This window comes from Arvicola amphibius, chromosome 13, assembly GCF_903992535.2.
Source record: "Arvicola amphibius chromosome 13, mArvAmp1.2, whole genome shotgun sequence".
Lineage (NCBI taxonomy): Eukaryota > Metazoa > Chordata > Mammalia > Rodentia > Cricetidae > Arvicola > Arvicola amphibius.
In genome coordinates, this window is record NC_052059.1 from 37,171,232 (window position 1) to 37,188,764 (window position 17,533).

General features: G+C 44.4%; 1 protein-coding gene across 2 annotated transcripts in view; it reads right to left on the bottom strand.

The window, feature by feature from the left end:
• Positions 1-807, bottom strand: part of Epsti1 (epithelial stromal interaction 1) — a 92,597-nt gene extending 91,790 nt beyond the window's left edge. Inside the window, exon 1 of one of the 2 annotated variants that reach the window (XM_038309863.2) lies at positions 432-807. In XM_038309863.2, coding sequence (XP_038165791.1) covers positions 432-616 — 185 coding nt within the window. In that variant the 5' untranslated portion in view covers positions 617-807. The remainder of the gene's footprint in view (positions 1-431) is intronic. The other variant, XM_038309862.2, reaches the window with a different exon arrangement.
• Between the last annotated feature and the right edge of the window lie 16,726 nt (positions 808-17,533).

Below are 17,533 nucleotides of genomic sequence, written 5' to 3' on the forward strand. Positions count from 1 at the left end.
TCTCTCTCTCTCTCTCTCTCTCTCTCTCTCTCTCTCTCTCTCTCTCTCTCTCCCTCCCTCCCTCCCTCCCTCCCTCCCTCCCTTGCTCTCTAGCTCATTCTCTCACTCTCGCTTTCTTGCTCTCTCCAATAAAGAAAATCTTACTTTCCTAATGACTAAGAAACCCAGAGCACACCCAGGAGCCAGTCACAAGAATCAATGGAGTGGGTGTCAGATTATGCTGCAAAAATCTGCAAATTGGCAGATTCAAGGCATAATAAAGTAATACATAGGTGATTTTATTGAGGCGAATGACACTTAACTCTTTGAAAATCCCTGTTTTGGAGTCTCTGTGGTTTTAGCCAGCAAAGACTTGGAAAGTGCCTGGGGCCTGATCATGTTTGGGACCAGGACTTGCTGCATCCAAGGCAGCTTGCTGAATACTTACTTACCTCCTCTGGTCAGTGTGCCCCTGCCTCTCCACCGTAGGGGGCGTGGGAGCCTCCACCTCCAGACTCTGTCTCCGGCTTTGCTGCAAACCCAGTTCCTTGCGCTGCCCATCCCTAGCATGGTCCCCAGAAAAGGAGAAAGTGCCCAGCCTTGGGCCCACCACCCTGCTGCGGGTGTGGGTGTACATGGTCCACAGCCCGCCTGCCCGCTGTGTCCTGGCTTCAGTCTCTGAGAGGGGGTGCCAGGGAGGGTTCCCAGGAAGCTCGCGGAGAGGGTTCTGAAGAGCAAGTCAGCGGTTTTAACAGCTAAGTTTCGATTTCTCTCTAAACCACAGGCAGGGCCAGCAGGGAACTTCCTCTTCGGTTCCCTACCTAGGTGCCCTTTGACTTTATGACTGATTTACAGCCTGGGCAGCAGCAGGGGTGATAAACGGAAATGGTTCACCCAGCTACAGGGGAGTGGGCCTCAGAACCACCGCAGAGAGCACCAAGCTTCATGAAGATAAGCTAAGAGGCAGCCTCCGAGCTGGTGCAAAATGACCAGAGTCCTGAAAATACTTTAGGAGCTGCTTAAACGGGTGTCCCTAATTCGAGGTCACTGTTGGAGGCTTGAGACTGGGAACATATTACCTCGAGTCCCCTAGGTTAGGATAATAACTAAAATCAGGGAGACAAAAACAGAACAAAACAACACGAAAATGCCGTTTAGAGCTGTGACCACTGCTTGGCCACTGGAGAATGAGGAAAGCGAAAGTGGAAGAAAGAACTCACTCAACAGCGCTGGCGAGGCAAGTTGAAGGCTAAATGAGCCTTGGTGAGTTAATTGACTAAATGCTCAAGAAATTATGGATTAAATGCTTGCCTTAAGCCCAGCTTCCAGCGATCCAGCAATGCTGAAGTGCTCTTTTTATTAAAACACAGATTTGCGGGACTAGTTCTGTAGTTCTTGGGATATGTTCTGGTAGCATTTGTTTGTTTGTTTGTTTGAATGCTCCAGATAATTCTGCCATGATTGTGTGGCTGGGTTCATCACCTGTCACAGTGCTGGCCATACAAAGATGCGTGGCGCTCTGTCTGTATTCTTGGAAGCAGGTAAACAAACACACCCTCACAATTGAAATGATAGGAAGATGTGTAAGGTTCCTAGCTCTCTAATTCAGAAAAGGGGACATTTGAGAACAAGCCACAAAGGGCGTGGGAGTTCCCCTAGGGTGGGGGATGCATTATGACAGGGGTTTCCGCTGTAAAGTTATGTGGTGTGTACCCATCCAGGTGTTGCCCGAAGGCAGAGCCCCTCTGCTTGGCAACTGGCCACCCAGAAGCTGGACTGTCTTGTTTTATCATTGGCGCTCAGAGCAGGAAGACAAATATATGTCTGAGAGCTCATGAAAGAATCAAACTGAAAAGCAATTAAGTGCAGGTGATAAAATAGGAAGGGAGAAAAGGTAGTGGCCATAGGGGTCAGGATTCCCATGCACCCCCAACAAGGTGTCAGAGCTTGGTGAAGCGGGCCAGAGATTCTCAAAGCTCAGAGCGTTAGAAGCACATGGTGGGTGTGTTAGAATGGGCATGCAGGTGACCTCCCTAGAGTTCCTGTCATTCGGGGTGGGGCTGAGGAATTGCCTTTCCAACAGTTCACAGTGTAGCCGATCCAGGACCACTCTGTGGACTGGCCCCGAAGGCAATGTGGAAGGCAGCAGGGGTTCTCTCCAGACAGCAGTTATCGGATAACATATCTGAGAAAGCCAAGGTGAAGGGGAGTCGGGAGGATGAGCAGTTTAAAATTGGGGAGAAAAACTAAGGGCCTGGTTGTTAAATCTAATGCATATCAGCAGTAAGGCAATTGTGTGGGAAATACAAAATAGATATTAAAATCTAAGCCTTCCAAGCTAGAGATAGCATGGGAGACAACAAAGAGGATCAACAAGAGAGACATGTATGGATCTAAATAGGAAGGAGGAAAAGACAAGATATCCTGAGTAAATTGGGAGCATGGGGGTCATGGGAAAGGGTAGAAGGGGAGAGAGGAGGGAGGGAGGGGAGTGGAGAAAAATGTATAGCCCATTAAAAACAATAAAAAATAAAATGCTAAAAGCAAAACAAAACAACAAAAACAAAAACAACAACAACAAACAAACAGGGAGAACTGAGCACCAGGGTCAACAGAGAGAAGAGGGGCCACCTTTGCACCTCTTTGAGATCAACAAGGGCACATACTGGGCCCATGACAGAGACGTCTCCTCATTCCTCGTGGTCCCAGTTTCCTCGTCTGCACAATGTGAAGTCACAATCTCAACCTTGTAAAGTATTGTGAGGACTAAGGAGACAATTCACATTGATGGTCGGCAGAGCTGATGTCGTCTCCAGCAGACAACTAGGCAAAGCCTCAAGGCGGTTTTCACTGTGGAAGCCTGAGGAGAAAGGGATGCCTGGTATGGAGCCAGGAGAGACTACTGCACAACATAAGACCCTGTTGAGAGAACAACTCCCTCAGCAAAGAGTTACCCAACCCCAAATGCCCATGGTCCAGAGGCTGCAGAGTCCTCTCCTATCTGAAAGCTTCAGTGATGTCAGACTTCAGAAGAGGGCCACCATGGTCCCCCTGGAGGCCGTACTTTTCTAAGTCATGTGTGCTTAGGGGAATGCCATGGGAACTCTTGCTTTACAGAGAAGATCACTGTTCCAACAGGTGCATTGGATTTAACATTTGAGTAAGGAACAAGGCAAGTTAGGGGAACCCCAACACACACACACCCCCCTCCAAGGTCTAGTAAAGGTGATACTGATCTCAAGAATGTATTTGTTTGACACGATCATACAGCCCGAGCATGCTCTACACTAAAGTTCTAAATGTAAGGCAGAATCAGAGGTCCACAGGCCAAACAGAAATCTCATCACCTGTCCACTGTTCTACCATGTTCTCTGTTGAGGATCGGCTGTGACTTCTCTGTGGTAGTTTGGCGATAGGCGTCTCCAGGCTCCTTTAGGTTAGGTAGTTCAGGATGGACTGTCTACGTGCATGTCCTGCATTCTCTCCCCATCCACGCATGTGTTTGTGTGTGTCAGTCGGGCTTTCTACCAGGGTGGCTGAGGTGTATACTGCTACAGAAATGGGTGGTGAAAAGAAGCAGGACTTTCGGAAAACTCAGGGTCCCCGTCCCTGTCCCCACCAAGTACTTTAATTCCTTATCTCTCCTACATACTGAGATGACGCCAGATTCTCTTCCGTGCAAGATTTCTAACGGCTTTTAGTGTTTGAAAAAGCAGCATATCACATAATGGTGAAAGAATATATTTTAGGGGACAGGAGACTGACCCCAAATCTAGTGAAACTTATATTGCTTGAAATTTGACCAATTAGATATTCATTTAAGAAATGACTTTCTTTTAAGATATTGCTGTCCTGGGGGAGGGGGACAACTCATTTACTCATCCCTTTGGGTAAATGAGTTTAATATGAGCAAAAGACTTTGGGGATGGGGAGAGAGAGCCAAGTGAAGAGGAGAATTCAAGAAATTATGCAAAGAAAAGTGCTCTAAAGTGACTGGAAATTCAGGAGTAAAGTGAGCAATTTTAGCTGCCCAATAAGCTTTAAGAGACACGATCAAACCAAAAAGAACCTTCTTCAGTTTGGCATGCATGGCTAATGTATCCACATATGCCTTTCCCTTCCAAGAAAACCAAGGGGTTTGATTTTTTAAGTATGTTCCCTTAGACTAACCTTTTATTGGTATGTATATGTTTATAAGATGCACAAACTCCTAATCTTCTCCAGGTGTGAAATGACTTAATGATAAGTCTTAGTTGCTGAAAATAAATAAATACATATATAAACAACTTCCCTAGCATTCTCTACATATATTCATTTATTTTCCTTGTTTATGCATGGATGCATGTACCACCATGCTACAGAGCTTATGCAGAGGACTAAGAACAACTTGTGGAAATCTCTTCTCTTTCCATCTTCTGCCATCTGGATTCTGGAAGAATTGAACTCATGTGATCAGGCTTGGCAGCAAGTACCTTTAACCAATGAGCCGTCTGGCCAGTCTTGCTCTCTTAAATTTCAAGCTTCACTATGAAGCTGGATTAACACAGTCAGAGCCTGAGAGATGGGCCAGCAGTTAAGAACACTTGCTGATCCTGTAGAAGACCTGAATTGAGTTGCCAAGCACCCGCATGGTGGCTCCGGCTCCAGTTCCAGGAGATCTGGTACCCTCTTTTGCATCAGGCATACAGGCAATGGGTGTATTTGTGTATGCGGGCACTCACACACAGGACTGAGGAGATGGTTCAGTTAGTTAAGAGCACTGGCTGCTTTTCCAGAGGATTCAGGTATGATTGCCAGCACCCACACAGCACCTTGCAACAGACTTTAACTCCAGTCCCAGGAGATGCTGTCTTCCATCCTCTGCAGTACTGCACACAGTGGCACACAGATTTCTATGCAGACAAAACACCCATCTATATACAATAAAAAAGAAGTTTAAAAAGTTCTTTAAGACACTCATACACAGAAAATAAATACTTTTTTTTTTTTTTTTTTTTTTTTTTTTTTTTTTTTTTTTTTTTTTTTTGGTTTTTCGAGACAGGGTTTCTCTGTAGCTTTGGAGCCTGTCCTGGAACTAGCTCTTGTAGACCAGGCTGGTCTCGAACTCACAGAGATCCGCCTGCCTCTGCCTCCCGAGTGCTGGGATTAAAGGTGTGCGCCACCGCCGCCCGGCAGAAAATAAATACTTTTTAAAGTTAAGGCAGTCAATCCAGGCTAGCAATTATGTTAAAGTTGTTTTCCAGACTTGGAGTTATATAAATGTCACACAATCCTTCCCACCTCCTCACTTGTGTGCATGTATATGATTGTACGGTGACAATCTCATATTTTAAAACCTCCTTCAGTCATTGTATAATGGGATGCCACAATTACAGATCACCTCAAGTTCCTGCAAGAAAGGTTTATTGAAGTATATGTGCATACCACTTGTTCTCTTGGGCACTAGAGTCACGGTCAAAAATAGAGCACTATTATTCTGTCTCCACGTTCATCACCTAACTGCTTCATTTTCAGAACAGGGAGACAGAAGCTCAAGGAGGCCCAGAGACTTTCCATGTAGTGTACAAGCCTACAGAAGAAACAGAACTGGAATGCAGGTCTTTCCCGTCAAAGTCTGGCTTTTTACATTTTGTGAGACAAGTACCACCAACTATTCTCTTGACAAAATTCACAATTTTAGGTAGTATTCCCTCGGTATAAAATTCCCAATAATCAACCATGCGTTATTTTCCACGGTCAAAGAAGTTGCAACAATGTGTCTAGACCTATCTAAGTCCACACGTTACTAAATAGAAACCCCTATGATTTTGACCAAATGGTTTCTATGGTGAAAGACTTGTGAACAACTTGTCAAGTTTTCACTGATGGCAAATGTACTGAACGGGGCTTAAAACAGCATGGCCTGATGTACAAAGGCTCACACTCAGCAGTGAAAAGCTACGCGTTTGCTCGCTCCACTTCCAGTGATAACGAATACCACCTCTCAGCAGACCAGGGACTAGCAACGCACTTCTGGTGATTTTCCTCTGGCAGGGGGCTGATTTCTTTGGAAATTCAGACCTGAGGACAAGATGGCAGCTGCCATCTCTAGGTTCTCACCCTGGGTGCTAGCTCTCACAAGATCTCTGTAGGCTGTGGGGCTTGGAAGAATTTCCCTTAAGAAACTACTGCAGACTCTGTCAGCTACCTTGGCCTGGAGATTCCCTGATAGGATTTTTTTTTTTTTTTCAAAAACTAGGGATAAGTGATTCAAACAGAAACTATTTGAACACCATTCAGATTTTACCTAACATCTGTGGGAGAAAAACTCTTTTAAGGGAACTACCTATCAGTCTGATGTTCTAACTCTAAGGCAATAGTACGGTGGATTTCAAAGTCCTTTGTGAATATATCCAGGCATGTCATAGCACAAGTAACCGAAGGGAAAGAGTGGAAGACACAAATACAGAAAACTCAAGTTGGGACTTGGCGAAAATCAATGAAGAGATTCCTGACCTCAGACAACCACTGATCTGAACTCTGGCTGCTGCATCCGTGGAACAGCAGTATAAATCAGAGACACCTCACCTGGCCCATCTGCCTTTTCAGGGCTTGTGAGGGCTGAAGGAGACAACAGATGGGAAATTGGCTCCCATAGGACATCTTGAGGTAGCATAAGTGGACACCTACTTTTAAGCTATCAATGCCAAAACTCTTTTTTCTTTCTACTAATACCTAAATTTGTCCTCAAAAGATTTTTAATTTCAATTCTCAAGGCTTTTGGTTTTCAATTTCTAAACCATCCCAGAACGTTATCCATAATGTGTTTAAATTTAAACCCCCTTCAGAATAGAAACTAAGTAGATTTTGTAGTTTTACTGACCAATGACCAATGTAGAAATGTCTGGCATAGGGCTGGGGCAGGAGAATCGTGAATTTGAGGTCAGCTGGGGTTACCTAATAAAACCTTCGCAACCAAGATCAACTCAAAAAAATCAGTAGCCCTCCTATTCACAAAGGATAGAGAAGCAGAGAGGGAAATCAGAGAAACTTCACCTTTCACAATAGCCACAAATAGTATAAAGTATCTTGGGGTTACACTAACCAAGGAAGTGAAAGATCTATTAAACAAGAACTTTAAGGCTTTGAAGAAAGAAATTGAAGAGGACACCAGAAAATGGAAGGATCTCCCATGCTCTTGGATGGGTAGGATCAACATAGTAAAAATGGCAGTTCTACCAAAGGCAATCTATAAATTCAATGCAATCCCTATCAAAATCCCAACAAAATTATTCACAGACCTCGAGAGAACAATAATCAACTTTATATGAAAAACAAAAAGCCCAGGATAGTCAAAACAATCCTATACAATAAAGGAACTTCCGGAGGCATTACTATCCCTGACTTCAAACTCTATTACAGAGCTACAGTAATGAAAACAGCTTGGTATTGGCATAAAAACAGAGACATTAGCTGGGTGGTGGTGGCGCACGCCTTTAATCCCAGCACTCGGGAGGCAGAGGCAGGCGGATCTCTGAGTTCGAGGCCAGCCTGGTCTACAAGAGCTAGTTCCAGGACAGGCTCTAGAAACTACAGGGAAACCCTGTCTCGGGAAAAAAAAAAACAAAAAAAACAAAAAAAAACCCCAAAAAACAGAGACATTGACCAATGGAATCGAATGGAAGACCCAGATATTAACCCACAAACCTATGAACACCTGATTTTCGACAAAGTATACAATGGAAGAAAGAAAGCATCTTCCACAAATGGTGCTGGCATAACTGGATGTCAACCTGTAGAAGAATAAAAATAGATCCATATCTATCACCATGCACAAAACTCAAGTCCAAATGGATTAAAGACCTCAATATAAATCCAACCACACTGAACCTGATAGAAGAGAAAGTAGGAAGTAGACTGCAACACATTGGCACAGGAGGACCACTTCCTATGTATAACCCCAGTAGCACAGACAATGAGAGCAACAATGAATAAATGGGACCTCCTGAAACTGAGAAGCTTCTGTAAAGCAAAGGACATTGTCATTAAGACAAAAAGGCAGCCTATTGAATGGGAGAAGATCTTTACCAACCCTGCATCAGACAAAGGTCTAATCTCCAAAATATATAATGAACTCAAGAAACCGAACATGAAAATTCTAATTAACCCAATTAAAAAAAATGGGGTACTGAACTAAAAAGAGAATTCTCAGAAGACAAAGTTCAAATGGCCAAAAGACACTTAAGGTCATGTTTAACCTCCTTCGTGATCATGGAAATGCAAATCAAAACAACTTTGAGATACCATCTTACACCTGTCAGAATGGCTAAAATCAAAACACCAATGATAGTCTATGCTGGAGAGGATGTGGAGTAACGGGAACACTCATCCATTGCTGGTGGGAATGCAAACTTGTGAAACCACTTTGGAAATCAGTGTGGCAGTTTCTCAGGAAATTGGGAATCAATCTACCTCAGGATCCAGCAATACCACTCTTGGGAATATACCCAAGATCATACTACAAAAAATTATACTACAAAAGAATACTATACTAAAAAAATCATACTACAAAAGCACTTGTTCAACTATGTTTGCAGCAGCATTATTTGTAATAGCCAGAACCTGGAAACAACCTAGATGCCCCCTCAATGGAAGAATGGATAAAGAAAGTGTGGAATATATACACATTAGAGTACTACTCAGCGGTAAAAAATATTGACATCCTGAATTTTGCATGCAAATGGATGGAAAAAGAAAACACTATCCTGAGTGAGATAACCCACACCCAAAAAGATAAATATGGTATGTACTCACTCATTAGTGGACTCTAGCCATAAACAAAGTTTGCAAGCCTATAGAAGCCAAATAACAAGGTGAACCCAAAGAAAAACATATATAGATCCTCCTGGAAATTGGAAGCAAACAAGATTGCCAGGCAAAAGTTGGGAGCATGGGGGTGGGAGTGGAAGTAGGGTTGGGGGAAGGGGAGAAGGGCAGAGAGAAGGGAGAAAGGAAAGATTGGAGAGAGCTTGGGGGAGTGGGAGGGTGGAGACGAAGGAAGGGCGGATATAGGAGCAGGGAAGAAAATATCTACATTTTAGGGTTGGCAAGAGACTTGGCGCTAGAGGGGATCCCAGGTGTCCATGGGGATGTTCCCAGCTATGTCCTTGGATAGCAGAGGAGAGGGTGCCTGAACTGGCCTTGCCCCACTATCACACCGATTATTAACTCGAATATCACCATACAATCTTCATCTGGCGACAGATGGAGATAGAGACAGAATCCCTCATCAGAGCAATGGACTGAGCTCCCAAAGTCCAGTTGAAGAACAGAAGGAGGGAGAAGATGAGCGAGGAAGTCTGGACCGCGAGGGGTTGGTCCACCCACTGAGACAGTGTGACTGATCTAATGGGAGCTCACCAAATCCAGCTGGACCAAAACTGAAGGAGCAAGCAATCAAACCGGACCCTCTGAAGGTAGCTGACAATGGGGGCTGACTGAGAAGCCATTGATAAAGGCATGTTTCTACTGCATGTACTGGCTTTTTTGGGACCCTAATCTATTTGGATGCAAAGCTTCCTAGGCCTGGGTGTAGGGGGGGAGGGCCTTGGACTTCCCACAGGCAGGGTTTCCTGCCCTCTCTTAAGGAGGAAGGGGGAGGGAGGAGGATGAGTGGGAGAGTGGGGGGGGGGGGAATGGGAGGAGGGGAGGAAGTGTAAAATTTTGAATGAAAAAAAAATAAATGAAAAAAAAAAAAAAGAAAAAAAAAGCCTGGCATAGGAGCATACTTTTAGCAAATTTAAGACTGACAATTGTCATCGCTGGCTGGCATTAGTAACTCTAGACATTTTGGAACATGGTTCTAGCCTAGCAACTTCCGGATACTGATGGAAATTCCCCTTCCTGTAGATAGTCCCTAGGCTTCTCCTGGATTTCCATAGAGAAGTCACCATCTCAGGAATCCCCACAACATTTGGAGGCTTCCAGGCTTGTAGTTTGGGGTAGGATTCTGCCCACAAGATTGTTACTAGTATTGTTAGGGTCAGACCTAGGCTCTGGCAACGTTAACAAGATAGGCTCAGCCTCCCTTCCTCAGTGGCCCAATGAAGTTAACAAGTAATAGTGAAAAACAGAGAGAGGAGATTCAGTCAATGTAGCCACGTTGAGAAGGAAACAAATACCCTATCTTCTGGGTCCTGACATGAGGTTTAAGTAGAGAGCAAGAAATATGCATGACCAAGCTGTCCTTGGAGGGTGCGGTCCTGCCTATCACTGATATATCATGGTCTAGGCTCTTGGCTCCCTGTCCTGTAGGATGTCAGCACTGTGTGAAGTCTCTTTCTGGAAGACATTTCCTTCTAGTTGTTAAAAGGGCCCTAGCCTTTTGCTTCCTCATCATGGGATTCCTTGGTTCCCATATCCTTATTCCACTACCCAAAGGGAGGGACACAGTATGGGATTGAAGGTTGGCTAGGAACTAACTTATAAACAGATCTCAGTTCCATTTCCTTGCACCCCTGTAAAAATCCAGGTGCAGTCTGAGAACCCAGCACTGGGAAGGCAAAGGTGGGAGAACCCCTTGAAGGCAGCAAGTCTAGTCTAATGGATAAGCTTCAGGCCAACAAGAGATCCTGTCTCAAAACACACACACACACACACACACATACACACACACACACACACAGAGAGAGAGAGAGAGAGAGAGAGAGAGAGAGAGAGAGAGAGAGAGAGAGAGAGAGAGAGAGAGAAGCAATTGAGGAAGACACCTGATTTAAGTTTCTAGCCTCTGTGTGCACACGTATGAACATATCCACACGTATGAACTTATACACATACATAACATTTAATAAAAAATACCTTTCTAAGGCGAGAATGGTTACAGTCTCAGTACCTGACTTAGTAGTCAAGTTTCTTCTTGATGCTCCCTAGCAACCAACCAACCAGAAGTTCCCCTTCTTTAAGTTATCAGTGAGATTGTTCCTGGCAACATTAAGTGAGAAGACAAAGGTTGCTGTGGGAGCACATTCTGCTCCTTCAGCCAATAGCCTTTAAGATACTAGCCCATGTGGGCGTGGTCTCTTATACTGTACAAGCAGTGGGAAATGTGCTCCACTCTCTTGCTTCTGGCTGCTAGACTATGTCCCTGTTCGTGAAGAGGGCTGTTGTCTAGGACAGTGACCTCTAAGTTTTCCCCTTAAATAAATAACCCTTTTATTATTCATAATTCTGAACTGGTGTGGGATTGTTTTGTGACTTATGTCGTCATCAGGTTAGGTTGAGGTGACAGGCAGTCTGCAGGAAGTGTAGGATTCTAGCTTTATCTACCAGTGCAGGACAATTGTCTGGCTGACCAGAACCAGGTCTCTCTTCCTTCTCACTTACAGTTCTTAGACATGCTCTAAAAGTGGGGTGCAGAAAGTTAAGCCCTTCCCTAGATAACTTAGCCTTTCTTCCTGTCCCCCTTTCTCAATTTACACCAGAGCTGCCCAGACCAACATAGAATTTCCTCCCCTCTCTTCAGAAGCAGGGTGTTCTTCAAAGCTTTGTCCAGTGAGTCACATGGCCCCTGAAGTAAGTAACCTAGAGCAGGCTGCTTTCTGGGGCCACTTAACTGTGGTCCAATATAGGGCATGGAGAGTCCAGACTCCATCTATCCTGGGCAGCTTCCTCTGGGGAACCAGCTCAGGATGGAGCTGAGACTTCCGTCCTTGCTATCTACATGGAAGTAATAAACCTGTTTTATGTAACTTGTGGTATGTAAATGTGATGAGTGGATTCAGAAAAACAAGTAAGCAATACATGATGCACTGAAATACTGGTCCAGGTTGCAGTGGACAGCAGCGTATAGACTGTGGAGGTTGGCACAGTGATGACTTTTGCTCTTTTCACAGGGGGTGAAAGTATATTGTTTTCCAACACTGAGCCCCAGTCTGCAGGCAGCCACATGATGATCAGGGGCAGCATCCAGGACTCCACAGTATACTGTCATGCTCAGTAGGTTATAGGTATTAAATGTCTCTCAATTTAGGACATTTTTAATGGATGATAGGTCTTTTGGGGTGTATGTAACCCCACCTTAAGTTGAACATCACTTGCCTCAGGTACAGCCCCGTTGAACTGCCTTATGCATCTCTAAGTACAAAGTGTTCCATAGCACTTGCCCAAGGTTATAGTCAATAAACTAGTCATTGTTATAATCGAAACCCTCAAACACTAAAATGGGTCAGGTGTGGTAGCACGGGCCTGGAATCCTGGTTATGCTGGAAGTTGAGATGAAAGGATCACAAGTGGAAATCTGGTCTGGGCTAAAGAGCAAGTTCAAGGTCAACCTGGGCAACGGAGGGAGAAGGGAGACTCTGTCACAAATTTTTAAATGAGTTAAAGACTTGGGGACATCTCAAAGGAAGAACACTTGCCCGGGTTAAATAATAAATAAAAATAAAACAAATCCTTTACAGGAAAAGACACCCAAACAAATAAACATGTGAAAAAAAACTCCATTTGGCATGAAGAAAATGCAAATTAAAATCAGACTTATGTATTTCAACATATTCAAGAATATGGCTAAAATTAATAAATACCTACAACATGGCTTAAAAGATTACAGAAAAGCCTGAAAAACAATAAACTTTTTGTACCGTGCTGATGGGCTTGTAAATTATCATATCACCTTAGGATAACATGAAGGAATATTTATAACTAAATATTTTCATATCTAGTCATCCCACTGTTAGGTGTACAATGTATCTGTGTGGCTACATTCATTAAAATCATATGTGAAATGTTCAGATTGGCATTATTCACTAGAGCATGAAACCAGAAACTACCCAAAGGCCTATCTATTGATAACTGCAGAAGTCAGTGGTTAGTACAGGGACTTGTACCTGTCTAAAGTGCTGGGAATAAGGGGTTGGGGATGTTCAGCTGTAGATGGGACATCTGTACGAGAGGCCTCTCCATCTCAAGTCTCAGGGAATATTGGGGAAGAGAGGTGGGGTGGGCTGAATGAAAATGTCCCCCATAGGCTTACATTTGAAAGCTTGGTCCCCAGTTGTTTGGGAGGATTAGGAGGTGTGACCTTGTAGGAAGAGGTTTCACTGGGGGTGGGCTTTGAATTTTCAAAAACCTAGGGCAGTCTCTGTCTCTGTCTCGCTCTCCTCTCTTTACACTCCTCTCTCTCTCTCTCTCTCTCTCTCTCTCTCTCTCTCTCTCTCTCTCTCTCTCTCTCTCTCTCTCTCTCTGCCTGCTGCTTGTGGATCAGATGTAAGCTCTGAGCTACTGCCCCAGTGCCATGCCTGCCCGCCTGTTGCCGTGCTCCCTGCCATGATGGTCATGGGTGCACCCTCTAAAACTGTAAGCAAGCCCCCAATTAAATGTTTTCTTCTATAAATTCCCTTGTTCACAGTGTCTCTTTACAGCACTAGAACAGCAACCAAGACAAGCAGGCAGAAAGATGAGGAGGAGGGCTTAGAAATGCTGCCCTCTGGGTGAGATGTGGTCCCAGGATTCAAGAATAACTCACAGAAACTGTAGGTATTTGCATAAGACCTGCACGTGATCAAGCCAATTAAAAATGCCGGCATGGAGGGTGGAAGAGCTCCCAATGTCCCAGCCCTCTGAAGAGTTACTCATGATTGTTGCATCTGGGTGAAGAAGGGTCACTTTTCTTTGTGAGGAGTTTCCATTGAAAGACCACCTGTGCCCCAGATGAGGACCCTACACCAATGAATATATTGAACTCAGTGAATTATTTTTTTTAATGTTAATAGAACATAAAGTTTGGAGGAAGGTGTATTTAAGTGATAGCAGGAGTAAAATGGAGGGAGGAGAGGATATGATCAAGATACACTATATAGATGCATTGAACATTCAAAGAATAAAGAAGATTTTAGAATGATAAATAATAGATGGATAAACTAGTATGGCAGATTCTAAACTTAACAATACATATAAGTCCTGTATTTGTCATTTTTACTTCCATTTGCAACAGAGTAGCACCCTGTTGCCTACTCTGCCATGTAGACTGACCTGAAACTCACAATCCTCCTATCTCAGTCTCCCAAGTGCCAGGATCACAGATGCTTACCAGTGTTATTTGTCTTTCAGGAAGAATTGACAACTGTCTCTCATCCTTAACTGCTTTCATAGTGGCTAAACCATGGGCTCAACTCCAGTAACAGAGACATTAAATGGCTGTGAGCCACATGGCCTGGAAGTGTGCTGTTAGGTACCGGACCACACATACGCAAGCTGGGACCACCACAGTGTCTCCATAGTGGCAAGGCCCTGGGTTTCTTCAGTCCTGCTGCTCTGATCCCTCTTGAGTCTTTACCCTTATCTACATCTAACACATACATAACCCAGCCAATGAGAAGGTGGAAAGGGACGTAGCAGGTGGGCATTGCCCTTCCCTTTATGGGTACAGCTTAAACACTTCACCTCTGCCTACATTTTCCTGCTAAAATTTGGTAGGTGGCCAAATTAAGTTTCAAGAAGCCAAAGAACCTAGTCGTCATTAGATGTAGAAATGGTTTCACCTCTAACAATATGACCACAACCCAAGCTCATATCTTGTTTTGCTGTGCTTGGCAGGTTTGGGAGCTAACTGACATTGTGACTGTAGCCAAAAAGCATGCGGCTTAGCTGTCCCTAAATTCCCAACTCATAGACACTGGATCCAAGCAGTCAAGAACCCATCATCCCAGTGTGGAGAAGCTGTGATAAAATCATGAGATCAAGGCCAGCCTGAGCCATACAGCAAGACTTTGTTTCTAAATACACAAACTCATAGAAACACAGACACACACTCATAGACACAAACACATGCACGCGCGCGCACACACACACACACCACACACGGACAATGGTTACTTGGGAAAATAAATGTTTAATGTTCTTTTAAGCCATACCATAAGGGTAATTAATTTGTTATACAGCAACCGACAACTAAGGCAAGTAAGGAGGAAGAAAATGAAAGAAGGAGAAAGGGAAGTGAATGTAAGTGTGGAGTTTTCCGTAGAATGTCCTGAGGATATTACTCATTTATAAACACTCCCTGGGGCCTTGGGTGGACCCTGCTGCTCAGCCCCACTAAGGCTGAAGAACACTGGTTACCGGCTCGCCGCATCCGCAATTCTAGCAGGAGTTCTTTGCTTATCGTTCTGATCAGGGCAATACTGTTCTGTGAAAGAGGGCTGGCTTAGACGGCTAAAAACAACAAAAGATAGGAACAAGTGCTGAGTAACTAGTCTAAACTGCTTCTAGCTGCTCAGTTTGTTTCCTCTCACTAAGACCCCAAGGCTGGAGTTGCACCAAACTCGGCAACAGGGGAATTCTCACAAGGATAGCCCCGAGGACCTAGACAGAGAGCCAGCTGGAAATCCAAGGAACAGAACATGAAATGCCGGGGTGACCATTCTAAAGCATGTATCAGAGAAACCCACAGAGGACTTAAGGGCATCTCTCAGATAGACACAGAGAGAAATGCCATATTTCACCCACATGCCCACAGCACTGTGGACAGGGTATGAAATTCGTATGAGGGTCTGAGAGATCTAGCTGAAGTGTCTAGAGATGTGCAGGTGTTGGCTTGGGTTCCAGACTGCTGGGAAAGCCAGCTGTAGGTTGGCCCATGGTGCTCTGTGATTTTTCTGCCATGATGCAGAAACAAAGCAACAAGAATTGGGAGACATGGATCTAATCTACATGGGAAGTAGAAAAAGACAAGACCTTCTGAGGAAACTGGGAGCATAGAGACCTTGGGAGAGGGTTGAAGGGGAGGGGAGAGGCAGGGAGGGGAGCAGAGAAAAATACAGAGCTCAATAAAAAAAAAATCATAAAAAGCCCCCAAATCTCTGGGCAATACTATAAAACACAGTAAAGGTGACCAAGAGTGTTCATTGCACAACTTCTTGGCACATAGTGTCTCCTTCAGTGAGAGCAAACGTTCTCCAAAACTTTTCACATAGTTACACATTGCGGCCTCCCTTGTCCTTACTGAAGGGTGACATTGAGTGAGGAAAGTAAAGGAACTGGCATGAATTCAGATTACAGGACACACATAGGAAGGACCCAGAAATATGTTGTTCCTTCCTGCCAATATCTGGACCAACATCTCATTGGTCCAGAAATGACAGACAGCCCGGCCCTCAGTTACTCTGCATCTTTCCAAAGCCTAGACAACTGGTGTGGCCAGTCATCAGCTCTGCTATTGGCTGATGGGCAGTAAAAGACTGGAACAAGGGTGAGTGACGAACGGAGAGGCAAGAGTGGTCAGGATCAGAACAGGGAACTAGAGTACAAAACCTGTTGGCTTTTGGCATGTTAGAAGTCAAAGTAGATTTGCCAAGAAATCATAAAATGAGACCAGTAGGAGTCCAAGATAAAACCCGGGGGGCAGAGTGGCAGAACGAAGTATCAAGCTGGGATTGTCAGGCTAAGGAACCCTTCCACCTCCTTATTCTGTGAGTCACGTGAGCTGATGTGGCCACTGCGTCATAGTGTCGCGAGAATCCTACTGGGAGTGTTCTGTACCTGTACCTGTCTTGCTGGGTGGTCAACAAACAGGACATCACTCACTGATCTTTTTGCTTTCTTTTATCCTTTGTGGAGTGCTTCATCATGCTTCCAAACTTGGGGACTAGGGAGGTGGTAGTGTGAAACACAAGGCTTGTATGAGTCAAGCACACACACACACAAACACACACACACACACACACACAGAGAGAGAGAGAGGGGGGGGGAGGGAGGGAGGGAGGGAGGAAGGGAGGGAGAGAGAGAGAGAGAGAGAGAGAGAGAGAGAGAGAGAGAGAGAGAGGGAGAGAGAACTTGGAGACACTGTTGTCATTTCTTAAAAGATCAGGCTAGAGGATGTTTGCAAGCACATCAAACAGGATGTCTCCTTTGTTGCTTCTGGTAGGTTGTACACAGTATAGCTAAAGCGGTACTAAGTAGAATACAAAGGGTTAACAGAGAAATATGTTTACATCGTGTCCTGAAACATAGGCTTTGGCAGTAAACTTAGTACCTGGCTTTTTCCAGTTGAATGTGGTAAAAGTAAAGTTATAAAAATTGTTGGGGTGAGAACTTATCATTGTTGAGATGGTTCTTTCACAACTTCTCACAAAAGGTATTTCTGGTAATTTGTCTGTTGCAGCCGACCCAGCAAAGGTCACTCTGTTCTTGTGACTGTCATGTAGGGACATTGCAGTGGTTAGATGAGTGTTGTAGCATAATATTGCGAAAAGTGAAAGTGGGCACACATCACCTTAAATCCCCTGTGGTTTCAACAAATTAGCATAGTGGTCATGTGGGGTGGAAAGTTCTAGGAAAGCAGTCCAGTTGGCAGATGGGAGCATTGGAGGTCAGATGGTGGCATTAGAGGTCAGATGGCGGCATTAGAGGTCTGAATATTTATTTTAGGTTAAGAGTAGCAGACTTGTTCCCAACCCTCATATATTCACAGAATCTGGCCACCAGAACACAGTTGAGGCCAAACACAAAATCAGCATTTTTCTGTTTCCTAGTTGTGTTTATCCAAAGTGATTTCTCTGAGGCACACATGTACATACATAAA